This window comes from Euprymna scolopes, chromosome 19 (assembly GCF_053919585.1).
Source record: "Euprymna scolopes isolate OS-2025 chromosome 19, ASM5391958v1, whole genome shotgun sequence".
Lineage (NCBI taxonomy): Eukaryota > Metazoa > Mollusca > Cephalopoda > Sepiida > Sepiolidae > Euprymna > Euprymna scolopes.
In genome coordinates, this window is record NC_136500.1 from 102,140,272 (window position 1) to 102,164,399 (window position 24,128).

At 31.5% G+C, this 24,128-nt stretch overlaps 1 protein-coding gene across 6 annotated transcripts in view; it reads right to left on the reverse strand.

Annotated features, from left to right (window-relative positions):
- The window catches only part of LOC145239861 (mucosa-associated lymphoid tissue lymphoma translocation protein 1-like), a 754,570-nt gene that overhangs the window by 106,070 nt on the left and 624,372 nt on the right, over window positions 1–24,128 (reverse strand). For all 6 annotated transcript variants that reach the window (XM_080103424.1, XM_080103426.1, XM_080103427.1 and 3 more), the window contains exons 13-14: window positions 21,754–21,903; window positions 12,043–12,200 (exon numbers count right to left, since the gene is read on the reverse strand). In XM_080103424.1, coding sequence (XP_079959550.1) covers window positions 12,043–12,200; window positions 21,754–21,903 — 308 coding nt within the window. The remainder of the gene's footprint in view (window positions 1–12,042; window positions 12,201–21,753; window positions 21,904–24,128) is intronic.

Sequence of the window (24,128 nt, forward strand, 5' to 3'; positions counted from 1 at the left end):
GCGAACAACATTTGCCGAATCCTGTCTGGTCATCTGCCGCCACACCGCAAATCTCGTAGGCCCACAATCAATGAGAGTTAGAAAGGGCTTGCCACTGTAATGGGTGATATCCATGGCCAGCCGCTGCCACACACCCTCAACTTCCAATCGACCCTTCTGCCATCGTTCTGGTGCCGGATCAATAGACTGGTAAGCCTCACAATTTCTGATGATCTGTCTGACATCCATCTTGGTCACTGCTGGGTATACGCGCCTCACAAAATAAAGGGTCCTCTTGATACCCGGATGTCCGCTCTGTGCATGAATTTTTTGTATTTGACATGGGTCGATTGCAACTGCACAAGATCGAGCAGTAATCTCCATTCCCAGCTTCATACCATTTGTGAGGTACTCGGGTAGTTGGTCAGCACGATTACAATGTGATGGCACCAGAGTGATGCTCAGTGATAGCCCATACTCAGATACCAGGTTTTTTAGCGTGTCTAGCCTTCTTCGTATTACCATTTCGCTTGCTGCCTTGGTACGGATTCGTGTCCGTCCTGAAAGTGTGTCAGACACCCAGTGGTAGACACAGAGAGAATCTGTGTACAAGGTCAACTTCTTAGACTGCCACTGCAGGGCCAGATTTATCCCCTTTACAACGGCGTCCAGCTCTGCCAGGTTGATATGCTGACAATCTGTTACGGGCCGCAGCCAACATGCATCTTTGAACACGTTTCCTCCTTGCTCCAACGATACTCCCAACGCCAAAGAACTGGCATCAACCCACACACCTACGTTGTCTCCGTTAACACACCACCGCCCACAGGCAGGGTCCTTCTTGTTCACTCTCTCCAGTGTCTCTTTAATCATCAGAGTTAGTAGGACATCATCGGATATGTCATCCCAACCCGTGGTTGTTAAATTTGCTCTGCGTTTAATTACACCAACAGCTGCGCAGAGCCAGCCACTGGCCAGTAGGTGACCAACAAGTTTTCCACACCAAGAAAAAACGGTCCGCCTTGTAACGATGTTGGGGATGCTTGGAACTTCGCTGCCACGCCTCCATTGTAGGGTGCCATCTTCCTCATAAACATCCAATCCCAATACACGTGCTCCTTCCCTCAAATGTTCGGGATTCTTACATTCCAGACCAAACTGAGCCAACTTTTCTTTGACACACGACGCAGACTGTACATCTTCATTGACGTATACGTCATCAATGTAAGCTGACGTTGAGTCCCTCATGGGCTTTTCTTGGGACAATACTGTGTTGACAATAGTCTTCATAATCTGTGGTGCCACATTTAGGCCAAAGCCGAGGCGTGTAAGGCAGTACCTCTGCCCCTGGAACGGCCACAACATCTCATCAACTCGCACCTGTAAATAGGCTTTTCGCAAATCCAATATCGAGACATTAGTGCCTTTCTGACGCCATTCCCTCAACTTGCTGGCGCATACGTCAGCATCGGCAGTGTAGGCTTCAATATGCTTGTTAAGCTCCCTATAGTCCAGCACCGGCCGTACTTTTGACTTGTTATGCTGGACTACTGCCATCAAGGGTATTAGACCCTTGGGAGGCCCAAGCTTGTCCTCAGGGTAGGGGATTAACCGGCCATCTTGGATCCACGCCTTTAGTTCCCTTTCGTATTCTGTTCGGGCCTCACTGGGTATAAGGTACTCTGCAACCCCATTCTTGAGTTTAGTCGGTGCCCTTCTCTCGGTCCATGACCAAAATTCAATCCAGGCCCTCTTGCGAGAGTCGTAGTCCACTGTAAAATCCGGCCGATCGATGTGGAGCACTGCACACACTGGGGCCTCCAAGAATCGCACTTTTCCATCCCGATGAATTGCGACTCCCCCCAGCGCCTTGATGGCATCGTATCCGAGCAACAAGTCAAACCCCAGGAGATTTCCTTGGGTCACGAGCACATTGATCTTAGTGGCTGCACCGGTGTCCATGTAGACCTCGACAGTTCCAGCTCCACAGCATGTCGGGGTCTCACCTCCTATCGTGGTGACTTTGATCTTTCTCTTAGTCCAACTTGGACACAGCCTGGCGCTCACTATAGTATGCAAACAGCCTGAGTCGAGAAGTGTTGAGCAGGGTATCCTGTTTACGTAGACGGTCATCACTGGTTGCGCCTTGTTCAAATTTTGCTCAGGGAGCAGGGCGGCGCTGACATCCTCTCCCCTAATACGTTTCCCGCACAGCTTTGGGCTAGATGCCCCAAACCGCCACAATTAAAACAGCGCACACACCCCCTGTTGGTGCAATTCCTTGCAAAATGTCCGCGTCGGCCGCAGCGAAAACATTTCCCATTGCTTGCAGGGTTCTGATTCGGAAGCTCCCGAGCGCCAATCTGGCCTGTCTGTGTCGCCATCACAACTGGTTCCCCCAGGTCCTCCTCATCTTTGATGATGGCTCGAGCACGTTCCATCAAGTGTTCCATGGGCGCTGTTGAAACGCTGGTTGAGGCTCTCAATAGCTGCTTCACCCGAGTGGGAAGGCCATCCACAAACGCGTACGCGAGCGTCTGCTCCGACACCCCTCCACTGAATAGGACTGCGAGTTTCTTTAACTCCGCGAAGAAAACGTCCACGCTTTCCTCCGGTAGAAGTTTTCGGGAAGCAAATTTTTCATAGGCCGTACAAGGATCCATGGCGAATGCCTTGTACAGCGCGGCTTTAATTGCGGTGACATCTCCCTTTTCGGCAGCACTGAGTTGCTGATACACACTAAAGGCACCCCCCAGCCAATCTCAGGGGAATCACAGTGTGTACCCTTTTCACCTCACAAAGGTCGCACGTCAGCTCGACCCTTTCAACCCAGTCGACAATGGACGTGGACCCGTCAAACTCGGGTATGAGCTTTAAGTCGAATTTCGACTCGGTCATAGTCCTAGAGGGCAAATAGCCGAAATAGCTTGTAGAAAATGTGTAAGGAACGTCCTTTAAAATTACTGTGCCCTCTGTAGATGTATAAGGAAAATCCTTTGAAAGTACTGCGCCCTCTGTAATGTTGCAGCAATGTAAAGCCATTCAATAACCAGTAAACACCGGTTCTGCACGGAATCCAACTAGCAAGGTACCTAGACGGACGCGAACGGTTACTCAGAACGGACCCAACAATCGGTTACTCAGAACGGTCCCAACAACGGTAAGATATGCTCACACCCACACGGCACGAGAAGCAACAGCAACACGATTCCCGACATAGTCAATCATCGCTCTCCCAACGTCTTCCAATCACCCGCTTTTATGGCCGTTGCAGGCCGGCTAAATTTGCATATTGTGAGAATTCATGTGACTTTGCGAGATATCATCCTTTACAAAAGATGGCGACCGCCATCTTGATCTTTCTTTCATTATTTTCGGTCGGCAACGCCGAGCCGGCCCCGAGGTAAGTCTTTCCTTTTCGTCCATCTCTCTTACACACCCACACAACACACAAACACGCGGGCGCTTGTCTCCTGGATGCACATTACACTAAGTGAAAGAAAAATTAAGCTACTGCTAAGTAAAAGAAAAAGAAAACTACTGCTAAGTAAAAGAAAAAGAAAACTACTGCAAAATAAAAAAAAGAAACCTACTGCTAAGTGAAAAAAAAAGAAAACTACTGCTAAGGAAAAAAAGGAAATTACTGCTAAGTGAAAGAAAAACTACTGATAACTGAAAGAAACAGAAAACTACTGCTAAGTAAAAGAAAAAGAAAACTACTGCTAAGTGATAAAAAAAATAAACCAATTGCTAAGTGAAAGAAAAACAAAACTATTGCTAAGTGAATAAAAAAGAAAATTACTGCTAAGTGAAGAAAAAGAAAACTACTGCTAAGTGAAACAAAAAATTACTGTTACCTGAAAAAAAAGAAAAATACTGCTAAGTGAAAGAAAAACTACTGCTTAGTGAAAGAAAAAGAAAACTACTGCTAAGTGAAAGAAAAACTACTGCTAAGTGAAAGAAATAGAAAACTACTGCTAAGTAAAAGAAAAAGAAAACTACTGCAAAGTTAAAGAAAAAGAAAACTACTGCAAAGTAAAAAAAAAAAAGGAACACTACTGCTAAAAAAAAAAAGAAACCTACTGCTAAGTGAAAAAAAAAAGAAAACTACTGCTAAGTGAAAGAAAAAGAAAACTACTGCTAAGGAAAAAAAAGGAAATTACTGCTAAGTAAAAGAAAAACTACCGATAAGTGAGAGAAAAAGAAAACTACTGATGAGTGAAAAAAGACACCTACTGCTAAGTGAAAGAAAAAGAAAACTACTGATAAGCGAAAGAAAATAAAAAGTACAGCTAAGTAAAAAAAAAAAGAAAACTACTGCTAAGTGAAAAAAAGAAGAAAACTACTACTAAGTGAAAAAAAGAAGAAAACTACTACTAAGTGAAAAAAAAAGAAGAAAACTACCACTAAGTGAAAGAAAAACTACTGCTAAGTGAAAGAAAAAGAAAACTACTGCTAAGTGAAAGAAAAAAGAAAACTACTGCTAAGTGAAAGAAAAAGAAAACTACTGCTAAGTAAAAGAAAATGAAAACTACTGCTAAGTAAAAGAAAAAGAAAACTACTGCTAAGTAAAAGAAAAAGAAAACTACTGCTAAGTAAAAGGAAATGAAAACTACTGCTAAGTAAAAAAAAAGAAACCTACTGCTAAGTAAAAAAAAAGAAACCTACTGCTAAGTGAAAGAAAAAGAAAACTACTGCAAAGTGAAAGAACAAGAAAACTACCGCTAAGTAAAAAAAAGAAAAGTACTGTCAAGTGGAAGAAAAAATAATTCTAAATGAAAAAAAAAAAAATAAAAATACTGGTAAGTGAAGAAAAAGAAAACTACTGCTAAGTGAAAAAAAATAAAATTACTGTTAAGTGAAAAAAAAGAAAACTACTGCTAAATGAAAGAAAAACGACTGCTAATTTAAAGAAAGAGAAAACTACTGCTAAGTAAAAGAAAAAGAAAACTACTGCAAAGTAAAAAAAACAAAACTACTGCTAAATAAAAAAAAAGAAACCTACTGCTAAGTGAAAAAAAAAAAAGACAACTACTACTAAGTGAAAAAAAAAGAAAACTACTGCTAAGTGAAAAAAAAAAGAAAACTACTGCTAAGTAAAAGAAAAAGAAAAAAGAAACCTACTGCTAAGTGAAAGGAAAAAGAAACCTACTGCAAAGTAAAAGAAGAAGAAAACTACTGCTAAGAAAAGAAAAAGAAAAATACTGCCAAGTGAAAGAAAAACTACTGCTAAGGGAAAGAAAAACTACTGCTAAGGGAAAGAAAAAGAAAACTACTGCTAAGTGAAAGAAAAAGAAAGCTACTGCTAAATAAAAAAAAGGAACCTACTGGTAAGTGAAAGAAAAAGAAAAGTACTGCTAAGGAGAAAAAGGAAATTACTGCTAAGTGAAAGAAAAACTACTGATAAGTGAAAGAAAAACTACTGATAAGTGAAAGAAACAGAAATCACTGCTAAGTAAAAGAAAAAGAAACCTACTGCTAAATAAAAGAAGAAGAAGAAGGCTACTGCTAAGTGAAAAAATAAATAAACCTACTGCTAAGTGAAAGAAAAACAAAACTACTGCTAAATGACTATAAAAAAAACTACTGCTAAGTGAAGAAAATGAAAACTACAGTTAAGTGAAAAAAATAAAGTTACTGCTAAGTGAAAAAAAAAATAAAACTACTGCTACGTGAAAGAAAAAGAAAACTACTGCTAAGTGAAAAAAAAAGAAAACTACTGCTAAGTGAAAGAAAAACTACGGCTAAGTGAAAGAAAAACTACTGCTAAGTGAAAGAAAAAGAAACCTACTGCTAAGTAAAAGAAAAAGAAAACTACTGCTAAGTGAAAGAAAAACTACGGCTAAGTGAAAGAAAAACTACTGCTAAGTGAAAGAAAAAGAAACCTACTGCTAAGTAAAAGAAAAAGAAAACTACTACAAAGTAAAAGAAAAAGAAAACTACTGCAAGGTAAAAGAAAAAGAAAACTACTGCTAAATAAAAAAAAAGAAACCGAACGATAAGTGAAAAACGAAAAGGAAAACTACTGCGAAGGAAAAAAAGGAAATTACTGCTAAGTGAAAGAAAAACTACTGCTAGGTGAAAGAAAAAGAAAACTACTGATAAGTGAAAAAAGACACCTACTGCTAAGTAAAAGAAAAAGAAAACTACTACTAAGTGAAAAAAAAAGAAAATGACTGCTAAGTGAAGAAAAAGAAAACTTCTGCTAAGTGAAAAAAAAAATACTGCTAAGTGAAAGAAAAAGATTACTACTGCTAAGCAAAAAAAAAAAGAAAGAAAATTTCTGCTAAGTGAAAAAGAAAGAAAACTATTGCTAGGTGAAAAAAAATGAAAATTACTACTAAGTGAAGAAAAAGAAAACTACTGCCAAGTTAAAGAAAACTACCGCTAAGTGAAAGAAAAAGAAAACTACTACTGAGTAAAAAAAAAGAAAATTACTGCTAAGGGAAAAAAAGAAAACTACTGCTAAGTGAAAGAAAAAGATCACTACTGCTAAATAAAAAAGAAGAAAACTACTGCTAAGTGAAGAAAAAAGAAAACTACTGCTAAGCAAAAAAAAGAAAAGAAAACTACTGCTCAGCAAAAAAAAGAAAAGAAAACTACTGCTAAGTGAAAGAAAGGAAACTACTGCTTAATAAAAAAAGAAAACTACTGCTAAGTCAATAAAAGAAAACTATTCCTAAGTAAAAAAAAAGAAAACTATTCCTAAGTAAAAAAAAAGAAAACTATTCCTAAGTAAAAAAAAAGAAAACTATTCCTAAGTAAAAAAACAAGAAAACTACTGCTAAGTGAAAAAAGAAAACTACTACTAAGTGAAAAAAAAACTGCTACTAAGTGAAAGAAAGAAAACTACTGAGTTAAAAAAAAACTGTTATATTAAAAAAAATGAAAACTACTACTAAGTGAAAGAAAGAAAACTACTGAGTTAAAAAAACTGTTATATTAAAAAAATGAAAACTACTACTAAGTGAAAAAAAGAAAACTACTGCTAATTGAAAAAAATCTACTGATAAGAAAAAAACAGATAAATACTGCTAAGTCAAAAAAGAAAATTACTGTCGAGTAAAAAAAGAAAACTACTGCTAAGTAAAAATAAAAATACTCCTCAATGAAAAAAATACTAGTGCTAAGTAAAAAAAAAAACGAACTACTAAGTGAAAAAATAGAAAACTACTGCTGAGTAAAAAAAGAAAACTACTGCTAAGTTATAAACAGAAAATTACAGATGATTAAAAAGAAAGAACGCTACTGCTAAGTGAAAAGAGGAAACTACTGCTTAGTAAAACAAAGAAAACTACTGCTAAGTCAATAAAAGAAAACTATTCCTAAGTAAAAAAAGAAAACTACCGCTAAGTGAAAAAAAAAAAGAAATCTACTACTAAGTGAAAAAAAAAAACTGCTGTTAAGTGAAAAAAAGAAAACTCCTGAGTGAGAGAAAATCAGAAAAGTGCTACTAAGTGAAAAACAAAACTGTTGCTAAGTGAAAAAAAAGAAGACTATTGGAAAGTGAAAGAAAAAGAAACCTACTGCTAATTGAAAAAAAAAAGAAAAGAAAACTACTGCTAAGTAAAAAATAAAATACTGATATGTGACAAAACAGAAAACTACTGCCAAGTGAAAAAAAACTGCTGCTATGTGAAAAAAAGACCACTACCACTAAGTGAAAAAATGGAAACTACTGTAAAATGAAAAAAAAAAGAAAACTACTGCTAAATAAAAAAAGAAAACTACTGCTAAGTAAAAAAAAACAAACTACTACTAAAAGAAAAAAAAAACAAGAAGCAAACTACTGCTAAGTAAAAAAAGAAGCAAACTACTGCTAAGTCCAAAAAGGAAAAGTTCTGCTAAGTAAAAAAAGAGAAAAATACTGCTAAGTGAAAAAAGAAAACTACTGCCGAGTAAAAAAAGAAAAGGAAAGTACTGGTAAGTGAAAAAAAGTGTGCGCCGATAAAACAAGAAAACTACTACTAAGTGAAAAAAAAAACGAAAACTAATGCTAATTGAAAAAAAAATCTACTGATAAGAAAAAAAAAGAAAGAAAAATACTGCTAAGTGAAAAAAGCAAACACTGCTGAGTAAAAAAAGAAAACTACTACTAAGTAAAAAAAATACTTCTAAGTGAAAAAAAACTAGTGCTAAGTAAAAAAAAAACTACTGCTAAGTGAAAAAATAGAAAACTACTGCGTAAGAGTAAAAAAAAGAAACTACTAATAAGCGAAAAAAAGAAAACGACTGCTAAGTGAAAAAATAGAAAACTACTGCTGAGTAAAAAAAGAAAACTACTGATAAGTGAAAAAAAGAAAACTAGTGCTAAGGAAAAAAAAAAGAAACTACTGCTAAGAGAAAAATAAGAAAAAAAACTATTGCTGAGTAAAAAAAAGAAAACTACTGCTGAGTGAAAAAAAGAAAACTACTGCTAAGTAAAAAAAAAGAAAACTACTACTAAGTGAAAAAGACTGCTGGTAAGTGAAAAAAAGAAAACTACTGAGTGAAAAAAAAACTACTGTTATTTAAAAGAAAAGAAAACTACTTCTAAGTGAAAAAAAGAAAATTACTGCTAAGTAAGAAAAAGTACTGTCGAGTGACAAAAGAAAGTAAACTAGTGCTAAGTGAAAAAAAAAAGAAAAGTGCCACTAAGAGAAAAACAGAAAACTGTTGCTAAGTGAAAAAAAAGAACACTACTGGAAAGTGAAAGAAAAAGAAACCGACTGCGAAATGAAAACTAAGAACACTACTAAGTAAAAAAAGAAAACTGTTGCTAAGTTAAAAAAATAGAAAACTGCAGCTAAGTTAAAAAAATAAAACCACTGCTAAGCGAAAAAAAAATGAAAACTACAAATTAAAAAAAAAAGAAAATCAGTAAAAAAATAAAAATACTGCTAAGTGAAAAAAAAGAAAACTACTGCTAAGTGAAAAAAACCTACTGCAAAGTGAAAAAAAGAGAACTACTGTTAAGTGACAAAAAAGAAAACTATTGATATGTAAAAAAACAAAAACTTCTGCTAAGTGGAAAAAAGAAAACTACTGCTAAGTAAAAAAAAAATACTGCGAAGTGGAAAAAAAAAAACTACTACTAAGTGAAAAAAAATACTGCGAAGTGGAAAAAAGAAAACTACTGCTAAGTAAAAAAAAATACTGCAAAGTGGAAAAAAGAAAACTACTGCTAAGTAAAAAAAAATACTGCAAAGTGGAAAAAAGAAAACTACTGCTAAGTAAAAAAAAATACTGCGAAGTGGAAAAAAGAAATCTACTGCTAAGTAAAAAAAAAAATACTGCGAAGTGGAAAAAAGAAAAATACTGCGAATAAGTAAAAAAAAAATACTGCAAAGTGACAAAAAAAGAAAACTACTGCGAAGTGAAAAAAAAAACAAAATGCTGCTGAGGAGGAAAAAAAGAAAACTAATACTAAGTGAAACAAAAAAATAGAAAACTACTACTAAGTGAAAAAAAAAAAGAAAACTACTACTGAGTGAAAAAAAAGAAAACTACTACTAAGTGAAAAAAAAAGAAAACTAATACTAAGTGAAAAAAAAAGAAAACTACTACTAAGTGAAAAAAAAGAAAACTACTACTAAGTGAAAAAAAATAGAAAACTACTACTGAGTGAAAAAAAAAGAAAACTAATACTAAGTGAAAAAAAAAAGAAAACTACTACTAAGTGAAAAAAAAATAGACAACTACTACTAAGTAAAAAAAAAGAAAACTAATACTAAGTGAAAAAAAATAAAAAACTACTACGAAGTGAAAAAAAAAGAAAACTAATACTAAGTGAAAAAAAAGAAAACTAATACTAAGTGAAAAAAAAGAAAACTAATACTAAGTGAAAAAAAAAGAAAACTAATACTAAGTGAAAAAGAATAGAAAACTAATACTAAGTGAAAAAAAAGAAAACTACTAAGTGAAAAAAAAATAGAAAACTAATACTAAGTGAAAAAAAAAATAGAAAACTAATACTAAGTGAAAAAAAGAAAACTAATACTAAGTGAAAAAAAAGAAAACTAATACTAAGTGAAAAAAAAAGAAAACTAATACTAAGTGAAAAAAAAAGAAAACTAATACTAAGTGAAAAAAAAAGAAAACTAATACTAAGTGGAAAAAAAAGAAAACTAATACTAAGTGAAAAAAAAGAAAACTAATACTAAGTGAAAAAAAAAGAAAACTACTAAGTGAAAAAAAAATAGAAAACTAATACTAAGTGAAAAAAAATAGAAAACTAATACTAAGTGAAAAAAAAAGAAAACTAATACTAAGTGAAAAAAAAGAAAACTACTAAGTGAAAAAAAAATAGAAAACTAATACTAAGTGAAAAAAAAAAATAGAAAACTAATACTAAGTGAAAAAAAAGAAAACTAATACTAAGTGAAAAAAAAGAAAACTAATACTAAGTGAAAAAAAAAGAAAACTAATACTAAGTGAAAAAAAAAGAAAACTAATACTAAGTGAAAAAAAAAGAAAACTAATACTAAGTGAAAAAAATAGAAAACTAATACTAAGTGAAAAAAAAATAGAAAACTAATACTAAGTGGAAAAAAAGAAAACTAATACTAAGTGAAAAAAAAAAACTAATACTAAGTGAAAAAAAAAGAAAACTAATACTAAGTGAAAAAAAAAGAAAACTAATACTAAGTGAAAAAAAAAATAGAAAACTAATACTAAGTGAAAAAAAATAGAAAACTACTTATACTACTGATAAGTGAAAAAAAGAAAACTACTGATAAGTAAAAGAAAAAAAATACTGCTAAGTGAAAAAAAATTACTGCTAAGTGAAAAAAAAACTACTGCTAAGTGAAAAAAAAGAAAACTACTGATAAGTGAAAAAAAAGAAAAATACTGCTAAGTGAAAAAAAGAAATTGCAATGCTGATTAAAAAGAAAAATTATAATGCTGATTAAAAAGAAAAATTGCAATGCGTATGGACAAATCCTGTGTCGCTGGATACATTTGTTTGCATGATTTTCCTTTTCTTGTACATTTATTTTGATTTTGCTGAATATATGCTTGTAGATTGAACTCACACCTTATCATTGTTTTTCTTGCTCTGAATTGGAATGTGATTGCCATTTATTTCAGTGGAATTCTTCCTTCACAAGAATGCAGCATGTTGAAAATTGAGAAGAATGTTGTTCTTGTATATGACTGAGGTGCAGTCGATACCCTTGGACTCAGCCAGAGATAAATCCTGGCTCTAAGTTTTTTTTTACGTTCATGACCTATTTGCAACTTGTGAATGTGAATGAAAGGTGACTTCCAAATTTTTTTTTGTAAACTATTTGAGTCTTGGTGACTCAGTGACTAAAACGCTAATACAAACTCTATAACTATCGCATCTGACCTCTGACATGGCCTGCAAACAAGGCTGTGATACGAATGAGTTATATCATAGTAAATCCAACTCTTAACACAGGCAGGGTTCAGAACTTTGTAACTATCAACATTTCTCATTTCCTTTTTCCTGATGAGAATATGATTCTGATAAAAAGTATTGGTAAATCTCAATCTCTTTTTCAGTTCAGACATTGCAAATCCAACTAGAAAAGTTTTAGAATTGGATTCACACAGGAGTGAAAGGATTTTGGTTTGATAACTCAGATTAGGGGATAGAGCAATGCTCAAACATTCGCATGTCTGTAATAAAATATCATGGGTGAGGTAAGCTTAGGCTCCAATTTTAACAGTATGTTTTGCTTTGCCAAATTTAGGGATGGCAATAGGAGAAAAGAAATGGATATGTTAAAAATGCTGAAACTTTTTATTATTTCTCTGAAGAGAAATGAGAAAAAGTTCTAGCTTTTAATAAAAAAATAAAATATATTTTTGGGAAATGACCAATGAAAGAAATAAAATGCATCAATAAATTAAATGAAAGAAATAAAATGCACCAATAAATTATAAATATACAAGAAAAGAGAGAAAGGACCTCTAAATAAGCATGAAAAATAAAACTGAAATATATAACTGAAAAATAAAACTGAAATATAAAACAAGAAAAAAGGAAGATAAGAGTAAAATAAACGATTAATAAAATTGCAATCCAACAAATATCAAGAATGAGGTGATACTTACTGATGGAAATTTTGCTGCCCATGCATGACAATTAGTTGTGTTTCCTGGATTTATAATAGTCACATAAATAATGAGGACATTAGAAAACTTTTGTTGGAAGTCAACTTTAAATTCCATATTGATTGAAGGAATAGAATGTTTCTGAGATTCTGGCAATTCTGAAAAGTGAATTATAATGAAAATATTAAAAACATATGATTTAAAATTATAATAAAACTATAAAAACATATTTGAAAGAAAATAATAAAACCATTAAAAAACATATTTGAAAGAAAAAATGAAACTATAAATAACATGCTTAAAAGAAAAAATAAAACTATAAAAAGAAATATTTGAAAGAAAAATAAAACTATGAAAAAACATATTTGAAAGAAAATAATAAAACCATTAAAAAACATACTTGAAAGAAAAATAAAACTATAAGCACATATTTGAAAGAAAATAATTAAACTATACAACATATCAGAAAGAAAATAATAAAACTATTAAAAAGATATTTGAAAAAAAAATAAAACTATTAAAAATATATTTGGGAGAGAATAATAAAACTATAAAAAATATATTTGAACGAAAATAAGAAACTATTAAAAACATATTTGAAAGAAAAGAATAAAACTATTAAAAACATGGTTTTAAAGAAAAAATAAAACTACAAAAACATATTTAAAATACAATAATAAAACTATTAAAACATATTTGAAAGAAAATAATAAAACTATAAAAACATATTAGAAAGAAAATAATAAAAATATTTAAAACATATTAGAAAGAAAATAACAAAACTAGAAAGACATATTAGAAAGAAAATAATAAAACTATTAAAAACAATATTCGAAATAAAATAATAAAACTATAGAAAACATAATTGAAAGAAAGAAAATAATAAAACTATTAACAACATATTTGAGAGAGAAAAATTAAACTATTAAAAACATGTTTGAAAGAAAATAATAAACTATTAAAACATCTTTGGAAGACAATAATAAAATTATAAAAATATATTTGAAAGAAAGTAATAAAACTATTAAAACATATTTAAAAGAAAATAATAAAGCTATAAAAAACATTTGAAATAAAATAATAAAACTATAAAAAATATACTTGAAAGAAAAAATAAACCTATAAAAATATATTTGAAAGAACATGAAACTATAAAAATATATCAGAAAGAAAATAATGAGACTATTAAAAATATATTTGAAAGAAAAAATAAAACTATTAAAAATATATTTGGAAGAGAATAATAAAACTATAAAAAACATATTTGAACAAAAAAAAACTATTAAAAAGAAAATAATAAAACCATTAAAAACATGGTTTTAAAGAAAAAATAAAATTACAAAAAACATATTTTAAAGAAAATAATAAAACCTTTAAAAACATATTTGAAAAAAAATAATAAAACTATGAAAACATATTTGAAAGAAAATGATAAAACTATTTAAAACATATTAGAAAGAAAATAATAAAACTATTAAAACATATGTGAAAGAAAATAACAAAACTATTAAAAACATATTTGAAATAAAATAATAAAACTATAAAAAAACATACTTGAAAGAAAAATAAACCTATAAAAATATATTTGAAAGAACATAATGAAATTACAAAAATATATCAGAAAGAAAATAATAAGACTATCAAAAATATATTTGGGAGAGAATAATAAAACTATAAAAAACATATTTGAACAAAAATAAAAAATAAACTATTAAAAACATATTTAAAAGAAAATAAAACTATTAAAGACGTGGTTTTAAAGAAAAAATAAAATTACAAAAAACATATTTTAAAGAAAATAATAAAACCTTTAAAAACATATTTGAAAAAAATAATAAATCTATAAAAACACTAGCTGTACCCTGCCACGCGTTGCAGTGGCTCTATTTGGTGTAATGGAAAAATTTAATAAAAGAGAAAATGCATGATTCTTATATTAGTACAGCAATCCACTGCAAAAAGTGAAAAAGGCGAAACTGAAAAAAATGGTACTCTTGCAGAATTTGATCTGGATCCTCGAGAGTTTCTGTCAATCATTCATGTTTTGGACTTGACCAACAATCAGTGGATGAAGCCGAACGTAGCAAAAATGTTGAAACGCTAAATGCTTTTTTTTGTTGTTGTTGTTTTAAAAAATGTGAGTTAGTAATTAATATTTGGTTGATGGTGGGGGGAGGGGGGTTACTATACACAGATTCGAAAAAGTCGTCCAAAAACAAACAAATGAAAGCAAAGGTAAGGTAATTTACGTTTCTACCTAATTGGATAATTGTTTAGTGTTTTTATGTAATGTAAAATGTTTAATTGGCTCAAAAAACAGAAATGGTCGCGAATTCTGTTGAATACGTTAAGTTTGGGAAAGTAAGTTGAAAACTAAAAACTATACAAAACAGTGTCTGAAACTCACCGAACATATGTTACCATGACATAGGCTGGCATAATCGGTAGGTTTCTGACAGTATTTTTTATAGTTTTTTTAGTTTTAACTCACTTTCTCTAACTTAAAGTAATCAACAGTGTGCACCACCATTTGTAGCTTTCAAATACACCAATAAACACTGTTTTTCGAGCCGACTAAACGTTACATTAAATGAAAAGGGTTTATATTACTAAACACAGATACAAAGAAGTTGTCAAAAAATAAATATATAACAAATAAATGTTATCAAAGGCAAGAAAAGTAAGTGTTCTACCTAACTGGATAAGATTTTAGTGTTTTTATGTAATGTATAATCGGTTCAAAAACATTCAATGTTTATCGGTATATCTGAAAAATACAAATGGCGGCAGACTGTATCGAACACGTTTAGTTTGGGGAAATTTTGGGAAAATGAGTTTAAACTAAAAAACTATACAAAATACTGTTAGGAACTCACTCAATATATGTTACCATGATGTAGGCTGGCATATAATCGGTGGTTTTAAACTTTTGCTCGATACAGGTGACGACTTTTAAAAATCCCTTTTAGTGATTACCTGGTTTGAGGATATTTGTACAACTAAACGGCAAATCTGCTCAAAAAAATCCGGTATTATTTTACTTTAAGGCCTGTTTCACGTTCATATATAACGAAATATTTTATTGTAGATTTCGGTGTGCTAAAAACGAATCTGCAAACCGTTTACGTAGCAAAAAAAGTTTTCATGACATTCATGAAATTACTTTTTCGAAAAGTGGGTGATCACTTTTCAATCTAAATTTAACTTAGAATGAGCACCCACTTTCTGGCCACCTGAGAGAGGGGCATTTTTCTGTTTCTTGGCTAAAAAGTTTTTTGTTTGATTTCTTTTGCATGGTAATAATCCCTGAACTCTGGGACTATTTTCCATTTAACAGCCGTAGCCTTCGTTTACGCTATGCGTAAGCATAAACGAAAGCTGTTTAGCCAATAAACATGGGAAAAAATCCCCCCTCTCTCAGGTGGCTAGAAAGTGGGTGCTCATTTTAAGTTAAATTTACATGGAAAAGTGATCGCCACTTTTTCGAAAAAGTAATTTCTTCATATCATAAAAACTATTTTTTTGCGACGGAAATGGTTTGCAGATTCGTTTTTAGCACACCAAAATCTACAAAAAATTTTTTGTTATTTACGAACGTGAGACGCACAGCCCTTAATGGAAATTATATCAAAAATCCGGGGGAAAATAGTTTTCAATAAAAACAGCAAATGAATTCGATAGAAAAAAAATGGATGCTACTTTTTTTTTCTTTCTGTGTGTTTCTTGGCTAAAAAGTCTTTTTGTTTGATTTCTTTTGCATGGTATTAACCCCTGAACTCTGGGACTATTTTCCATTTCACAGACGTAGCCTTTGTTTATGCTATGCGTGAGCATAAACGAAAACTGTTAAATATGCATTCGCGTACCTTGTGCCTTGTCAAAAAAACCTTTAAGCCAATAAACACGAAAATAAATGCCCCTTCCTCAGGTGGCCAGAAAGTGGGTGCTCATTTTAAGTTAAATTTAGATGGAAAAGTGATCACCCACTTTTCGAAAAAAAAAAAATTTCTTCAGATCATGAAAACTATTTTAGTACTCCTTGGGCGTTGAGTTCCATGGCGACTCGCAGAATTATTTAATGGTTGTTCCCTTAGTACCCCCCTAGTCAAGGCTAACGCATGCGCACGTAACATTTTTTATTTATTTACTTACGTGGTGGAGTTTCTATACTGATAGGTTTTTTGAAATTTTTTCACTGGATTATTATTGATTGAACACTAACCAGATTATGAAAAAAAATTGAAAAAAAAAAATCATTTCAACATTTGAAAGGGGTACTCACTTTTTAGTTACCACGTTCTGGTAAATCGGTCAATTTTATTTATTTATTTATTTTTTTCTAAATATGGAAGTGTCTTCGGGAGATATAAAATGGTCGCATGTTGACGAAGCAATGTATCGGGAGGCGTACGGGATTAAAAATTATTGGTAAATTTTTAGATTAGGTCCACCTCCACCTCCTCAATTTTCTTTTAAATGACGACTTGAAATGGTTTTCGACTATGCTGAATACGAAAATCGCATCGAAATTTTGCAGAAATAAGTAGTTATCAAGATATAAAAAGTTGTATTATGCATTGTAATCTTTGGCGGCCATCTTTTTTACGTGTGTGTATTTGTTTATGGCGCGTGTGCACGTAAAAAGATGGCCGCCGAAGAATACAATGCATAATACAACTATTTATTTCCGCAAAATTTCAATGCAATTTACGTGTTCAGCATACTCGGAAACCTATAAATGTCGTCATTGAAAGGAAAATTGTGGAGGTGGACCTAATCTAAAAAAATACCAAATTATTAAACATTTCTCCAGCATGTTAGTGAAATTTATAATACTTTAAAAAAAATTAAAAAGAAACAAAACAAAAGTTTTGAAAAAAAACTCACCTTTCACAAAAACAATTTAAAAAAAAAAACACAAACTGACTAAATAAGTAAAAAAAAAAAAATAATTAAAAATCTCGAAACTTTATTTTCATGAAAACAATAAAAAAAGTCCTGTTCTCTCTATTTTTTTTTCTTTGAGAAACAAATATATTTCTGCCTTACAAATGCGGTAGAGACTCATTATTTTTACTTTCTATGGTTTTGATATACCGCGCTTTTATTGCTTACAAAATGGGTGACTGATTTATCAGAACGTTGTAACTAAAAAGTGAGCACCACTTTCAAATGTCGAAATAATGATTTCTTTTTTACATTTTTTTTTTTTAATAATATGTTTAATTAGTGTCCAATCAATAATAATCCAGTGAAAAAAAATTCCTATAAGTATAGAAATTAAGCATGGGAGTAATGTTTGTACAACAACGTCGCTTTTCGCACTTTTACAAACATTTTTTAAAAAAAGTAACTAAACCATTTATTGATAATTTGTCACGTGTACAAACATTTATTTATTTACGTAGGCTTAACTCCTTTCATGAATAAGAAAAGTTTTACTCTTTAAGAATAATAAAAGGAAAAAGTTACTGAACATTTATAAAAGGACTTCTTTTCATGAAGGCCAGAGGAATAGTTGGCCGAAAATTCGTGAAACAACAACTAATAAAGATTAGAATAATAGTCCGCAATAAATAAAAATGGTGCTAATGCAGAGAGCGATCCGCGCTATTTTTTAAATCATATTTCCACGTTTAAATAACGTTTTATGATGTTTTTTTTTTTAATTTATTTATTCAATTGTAAGGTTAAAGTACAGAATAGGTACAAAACATCCTTACTTCCCCATGTTAAGAATGACTTTTTAAATAATAACATTATTTCAGCACGGATCACTCTCTGCATGAGTAATCTTATATAGAAAAACAAAAAAAAAAAAACTCAAAAGCAAGCAACAAACTTTTTTTTTTGGCCTTATATAATAAAGAAAAGATGTGTAAATTAAAAAATTTGGAAGATAAACAAATGAAATATGTTTTTTTTTGTTTTATTTTTACTTATCGAGTTAACAGAAAATGAAACCTTTCGTCAATTCGTGGCTGTGAAATGAATCGAACCGTAAGTTCAGTTTTATCAACGGAACAGATTCGCAGAAACGATTAAATAAATATATTTATTTTATTTAATATTTTAATTTTAATTAGGTAAATTTATTTTAATAACATAAAAACATACTTCGACTCTAAAAATGAGTTGTCTGAAAATTTCAAATAAATTGGTAACGTATAAACATGGTTTTATTTGTTTAGAACGAACCAACTTTACATTTTTATATATATATAGATATTTGAAAGATAATAATAAAACTATAAAAACATATTTGAAAGATAATAATAAAACTATAAAAAAACATATTTGAAAGAAAATAATAAAACTATAAAACACATATTTGAAAGAAAATAATAAAACTATAAAACACATATTTGAAAGAAAATAATAAAACTATTTAAAACATATTAGAAAGAAAATAATAAAACTATTAAAACATATTTGAAAGAAAATAATAAAACTATTTAAAACATATTTGAAAGAAAATAATAAAACTATTTAAAACATATTTGAAAGAAAATAATAAAACTATTAAAACATATGTGAAAGAAAATAATAAAACTATTTAAAACATTAGAAAGAAAATAATAAAACTATTTAAAACATATTTGAAAGAAAATAATAAAACTATTTAAAACATATTAGAAAGAAAATAATAAAGCTATTTAAAACATATTTGAAAGAAAATAATAAAACTATTTAAAACATATTTGAAAGAAAATAATAAAACTATTAAAACATATGTGAAAGAAAATAATAAAACTATTGAAACATATGCGAAAGAAAATAATAAAACTATTAAAACATATGTGAAAGAAAATAATAAAACTATTGAAACATATGCGAAAGAAAATAATAAAACTATTAAAACATATGTGAAAGAAATAATAAAACTATTAAAACATATGTGAAAGAAAATAATAAAACTATTTAAAACATATTTGAAAGAAAATAATAAAACTATTTAAAACATATGTGAAAGAAAATAATAAAACTATTAAAACATATTTGAAAGAAAATAATAAAACTATTTAAAACATATTAGAAAGAAAATAATAAAACATATGCGAAAGAAAAAAATAAAACTATTAAAACATATGTGAAAGAAAATAACAAAACTATTAAAAACATTTGAAATAAAATAATAAAACTATTAAAAACAATAATTAAAATAAAATAATAAAACTATAGGAAACATATTTGAAAGAAAATAATAAAACTATTAACAAGATATTTGAAAGAAAAAATCAAACTATTAAAAACATGTTTGAAAGAAGATTATAAAACCATTAAAACATATTTGAAAGATAATAACAAAACTATTAAAACATATTTGAAATAAAATAAAACTATTAAAAACATATTTGAAATAAAATAATAAAAATATTAAAACATTTGAAATGAAATAATAAAACTATTAAAAGATATTTGAAATAAAATAATAAATCTATTGAAAACATATTTGAAAGAAAATAACAAAACTATTAAAACATCTTTGGAATAAAATAATAAAACTATAGAAAACATATTTGAAAGAAAATAATAAAACTATTAAAAACATATTTGAAAGTAAATAATAAACTATTAAAAACATATTTGGGAGAAAATAATAAACTATTAAAACATATTTGGAAAAAAATAATTAAACTATTAAAAACATATTTGGAAGAAAATGATAAAACTATTGAAAACATTTGTGAAGAAAATAATAAAACTATAAAAAACATAGTTTAAAGAAAACAATAAAATTATAAAAAAATATTTCAAAGAAAATAAAACTATTAAAAACACGGTTTGAAAAGAAAAATAATACAATGTGGATGAGATTTGTTCACAAAATTTGCGGTTAAGAAAAAATAATTTGAGAAATTTTCATATTTTGAGATGTATTCATCAAACTTGGGTCTTCAGTTTGTCTTCATCACTTGTTTTGTTAATTATTGAAACTTTGATGACAGCCTCAGAATTATTATCACAAATGATTTTTATGTACAAAGGAAAACAAATATAATGAAATTACCCTTAAATTCAACTTTCAATGTTTCATTTACTTTTGGGGTTATTTTTATATAATTTCAATTTAAACAAAATCTACTCTTTTCTCTTTATATTGTTATATTGTAAATTTCTATATAAGCAAAATAATAATCCGAGATGGAATAATTATACAAAGATTGCTAAGTTGTTCCATTATAGGAAAGACTCAACAAGCATTATTCTTCATCTTTTATGAAAGAAAGCCACAGCATAAGATTTTGGTTTATTTTTATCCAGCCTTTTGTAGCTAGCAAGTCAGTTTGTATGAATTGGGAGTTCAACTACAGCTGCTATAGTCAGGAAATGGCATCGCAGAAAAAAGCCACCACAGCATAAAAAGGATTGCTACCAGGAAGAAGTGCTTCATTGAGGAAGTAACATTCAGATAAAATGTTACCCTGAAGGATCTGGCAAGCACACCTGCAAATGCCATCTACACATACCAGGCTCAGGTAAAAGGAATTGACCTTGTGCAGTCATTTGACAATAAAAAGATGGACGGGTCATATGATGTAGGAAATCATGTAAAAAAGTGAGGCTGTCAATGTACCACCAAATTCAAACAATTAGTCTTGATTGATGGAATTCCACATTACAAACGTGATATCCATCTGCTTTGAAGATGAAATATTCAACCACTTGAGAAAATGATGAGAAAAGTAATGAGCCATCTGGCACTGAATTTAATGCCAATGTCAGTATGTCAGTCAGGACAATGCCAGTAATGGATCTGCAAATTTGGAAGTAGAAACTTCAGACGATACGGAAGCAGAAACTTAGTAAAATGATTCAGAAATAAAAACTTGTTGGGCAATTAAGAAGCAGTAACTGGAGTGCATGTCCCACTTCAAAGAAGCATATGAATCAAAAGTCACCATCACCCTGCATCATGTGTAATGAGGAGATCAGGAGGGGGATAGCAGCCATTATGTGGGTCTACAAGGTAAAAGAGTGAGGGTCATGTTACTCAAGGATTGAACTTTTGAAGTGTTTCGCTTACAAGATAGTATCTTGTTATTTTTATGCAATGACAAAAATTCACTCATGTAAATGAGCAAAGTTTTCAATAAGTGAATTATCATTAAGATAAAAAGAAATTTTTCTCTTCATGAGATGGTAAAATTGAGTTGGCATCATGTTGCGCATTCAGCAAAATAAATAACATTAACTTGAAGTCGTTTGTATCAAGTTATTCCATTGATAAGATTCCTGTGTTTTGGAGAATTATTGAATCAATTTGAGTCAAACTGTTAATTTTCTTTTGTACACTATCACACGTGTTACATTAGAAAAAGCACATTAAAATGGGATGCTAAAAGTCCAAACTGTTCCTCAAGATTAGTGTATAAGTGAACACAATAGGATTTAAACTCACCTTACTTATTTTATAATTTGTCAGTATCCATTTTGTTATTTATGGCCACCCCTCTTTGAGGAAAATATATTCAAAAAAGTTATTTTAACAATTGTTTTGTTTGTTAAATTTATTAATTCAATTTAAAACTATTTTAAAACTATCAATAAATGCTAATTACCCCCCACCCACCCCACACAAAATAAACTAATAATATTTTACTATTCGATTTTAATCTATTTTTAAAACAAATTTTAAAATAAAATAAATGTTTATAAATCAAAGAAGAAATATACATTTCTTGCCAACTGAAACAAGATTTAACTTACGGTGTGCTTCTCCCCAGGCAATTACTCGTTGCTTGAATTCCACAGTATGATTTGTACAATTAATGGAATCTGTTAATGAACGGTCAACTTCTGTCAAATTTGTCTTCATTTCTGGAACTTGTTTATATTCAGAATTAGTGTTTGCTATATCTAAAAAGTAAAAAGAAAAAAGAAAAATAATAATGTCAAAAAAGTTATAATGTATGATAAATGATGGATGATTAGCAGCTAAACAATTGCTTTTGAGGTCTACATTACAATATTTCTCTTTCTTCTTCTTCTTCTTTGGAATGGCTCAATAGAGACGGCATTGTTTGGCCAATATCACCCTTACCTTGTCTAAACGAAACTAATAAAAAAAAATGTATCATGTTTGTACTCTCAGGAGATACATCCGTCTGAAAATACCTTCCTGTTGGATATTACAAGGTATTCCTATGACCTTCACCTTCACCGAGGTGAATGATTTATATGACCTTCACCGAGGTGCGCGACTTGACACACAAAAATAAACCGCCTCTTAATCACCTGCTAACGCACGCGTCACTGTAATGTCCAATGACAACAACAACAACCTTCTCACTCGACCTGCTTTTATACCACTATCTCAATCCCTTCTCTTGCGCATGCGCCTGTAGATTCCTGACAACCTCGAGACTTCCGCTTATAAAAACCCAAGTTTTGTTGTCGTGCATGCCTATAAAAGGCACAAACATGAGGGCGTTTGTTGTGTTGGTAAGTACTACACTCCCCCCTGATCTGATGATCACATAGAGTGCACTCCGGGGGTGGCCTCTTAGTTCGTTGGCTTCTGCGAAGGGTGGTATTTACACTCTCAGATTCAGGTTCTGGTTCTGGTTCTGGGTGTGGTTCTGGTTCTGGTTCTGATCCTGCCTGATCAGACAAACTACAACTACCACTCTCTTGCTCGGTGACCTCACTCATTAGCAGCTCATCATCTGATGATTCATCGCTCTCTGTAGTTGTGGGATGTACTTCACTAGCCGGGCGAAGATCGCGCACATGGCGTGGGGTTCCATCAACAAGGACCGACTGCTGGCTGACCACTCCAGATATTTGTCCTCGCTTGAACTTGGTGGTGCACCAGTTTCCAGGGGGTCTAACCCAAACTGGATCCCCTACCTTGTATTTGTTATGCCTCTCCTCGTCGATTGGTTGGACAGTGTCAATGCCCTTTATCCTAACACGGTATTTGTGTATGGCATTGGCCGGTGCTGTTGTTAGTGTCTTCCCATCCTTTGGTGTGATGTTATACCAATACGTGGCCTCCGTAATGGTGCATTGCTTTCTGGCAGCAATTCTCTTGATGCTGCGATGACTCCTCTCAGCAATGCCATTCTCTAATGGCACATGAGCACATCACAGTCGTAGTCGGACACCCCACTCATTCAACAACTGCCGAACTTGGTGGCTACAAAAAGCAGCATCGTTGTCCGTTAATATCTCTTCCGGCGCACCTCGCTCAGAAAAGATAGATGACAGTTGGCGGACAACATTCTCTGAGTCCTGCCTGGTCATTTGCCGCCACACCGCAAAATGAGTGGGTCCACAGTCGATAAGGGTTAGAAAGGGCTTACCACTGTAATGGGTAATATCCATCGCTAATCATTGCCACACATGCTCAACTTCCAATCACCCCTTCTACCATTGCTCAGGTGCAGGATCGATAGACTGGCATGCCTGACAGTGCTTGATGATCTGCCTGACATCCGCCCTTGTCACTGCCGGGTCCACACGCCTCGCAAAATACAAAGTTCTTTTGATACCTGGATGCCCACTCTGCACATGAATTCTTTGTATTTGGCATGAGCTAATCGCGCCAACTGCGCAAGATCGAGCAGTGAACTCCACGCCTATCTTCACAGCTTCATACCATTTGTGAGGCACACGGGTTAGTTGGTCTGCACGATTACAGTGTGATGCCATGAGCATTACACTCACCGACAGGTCATATTCTGATACCAGACTCTTCAAGGTGTTTAGCCTCCGCCAGATTAACATCTCACTGGCTGCCTTAGTATGGACTCTTGTTCGTCCCGAGAGAGTGTCGGACACCCAGTGGTAGACGCAGAGAGAATCCGTGTACAAGTGTAACTTCTTTGTCTGCCATTGCAGTGCCAGATTTAAACCCTTCACAACAGCATCCAGTTCCGCCAGGTTGATGTGTTGAGCATCATTCACGGGTCGCAGCCAGCATGCGTCTTCAATTACATTTCCACGTAGCTCCAATAACACTCCCAATGCCAAAGAACTAGCGTCAACCCACACATTCACAGTGTCCCCATCGACACACCATTCTCCACGGGCAGGATCCTCCTTGTTAACTCTCTCTAGGGTTTCTGCTGCTCGGAGCC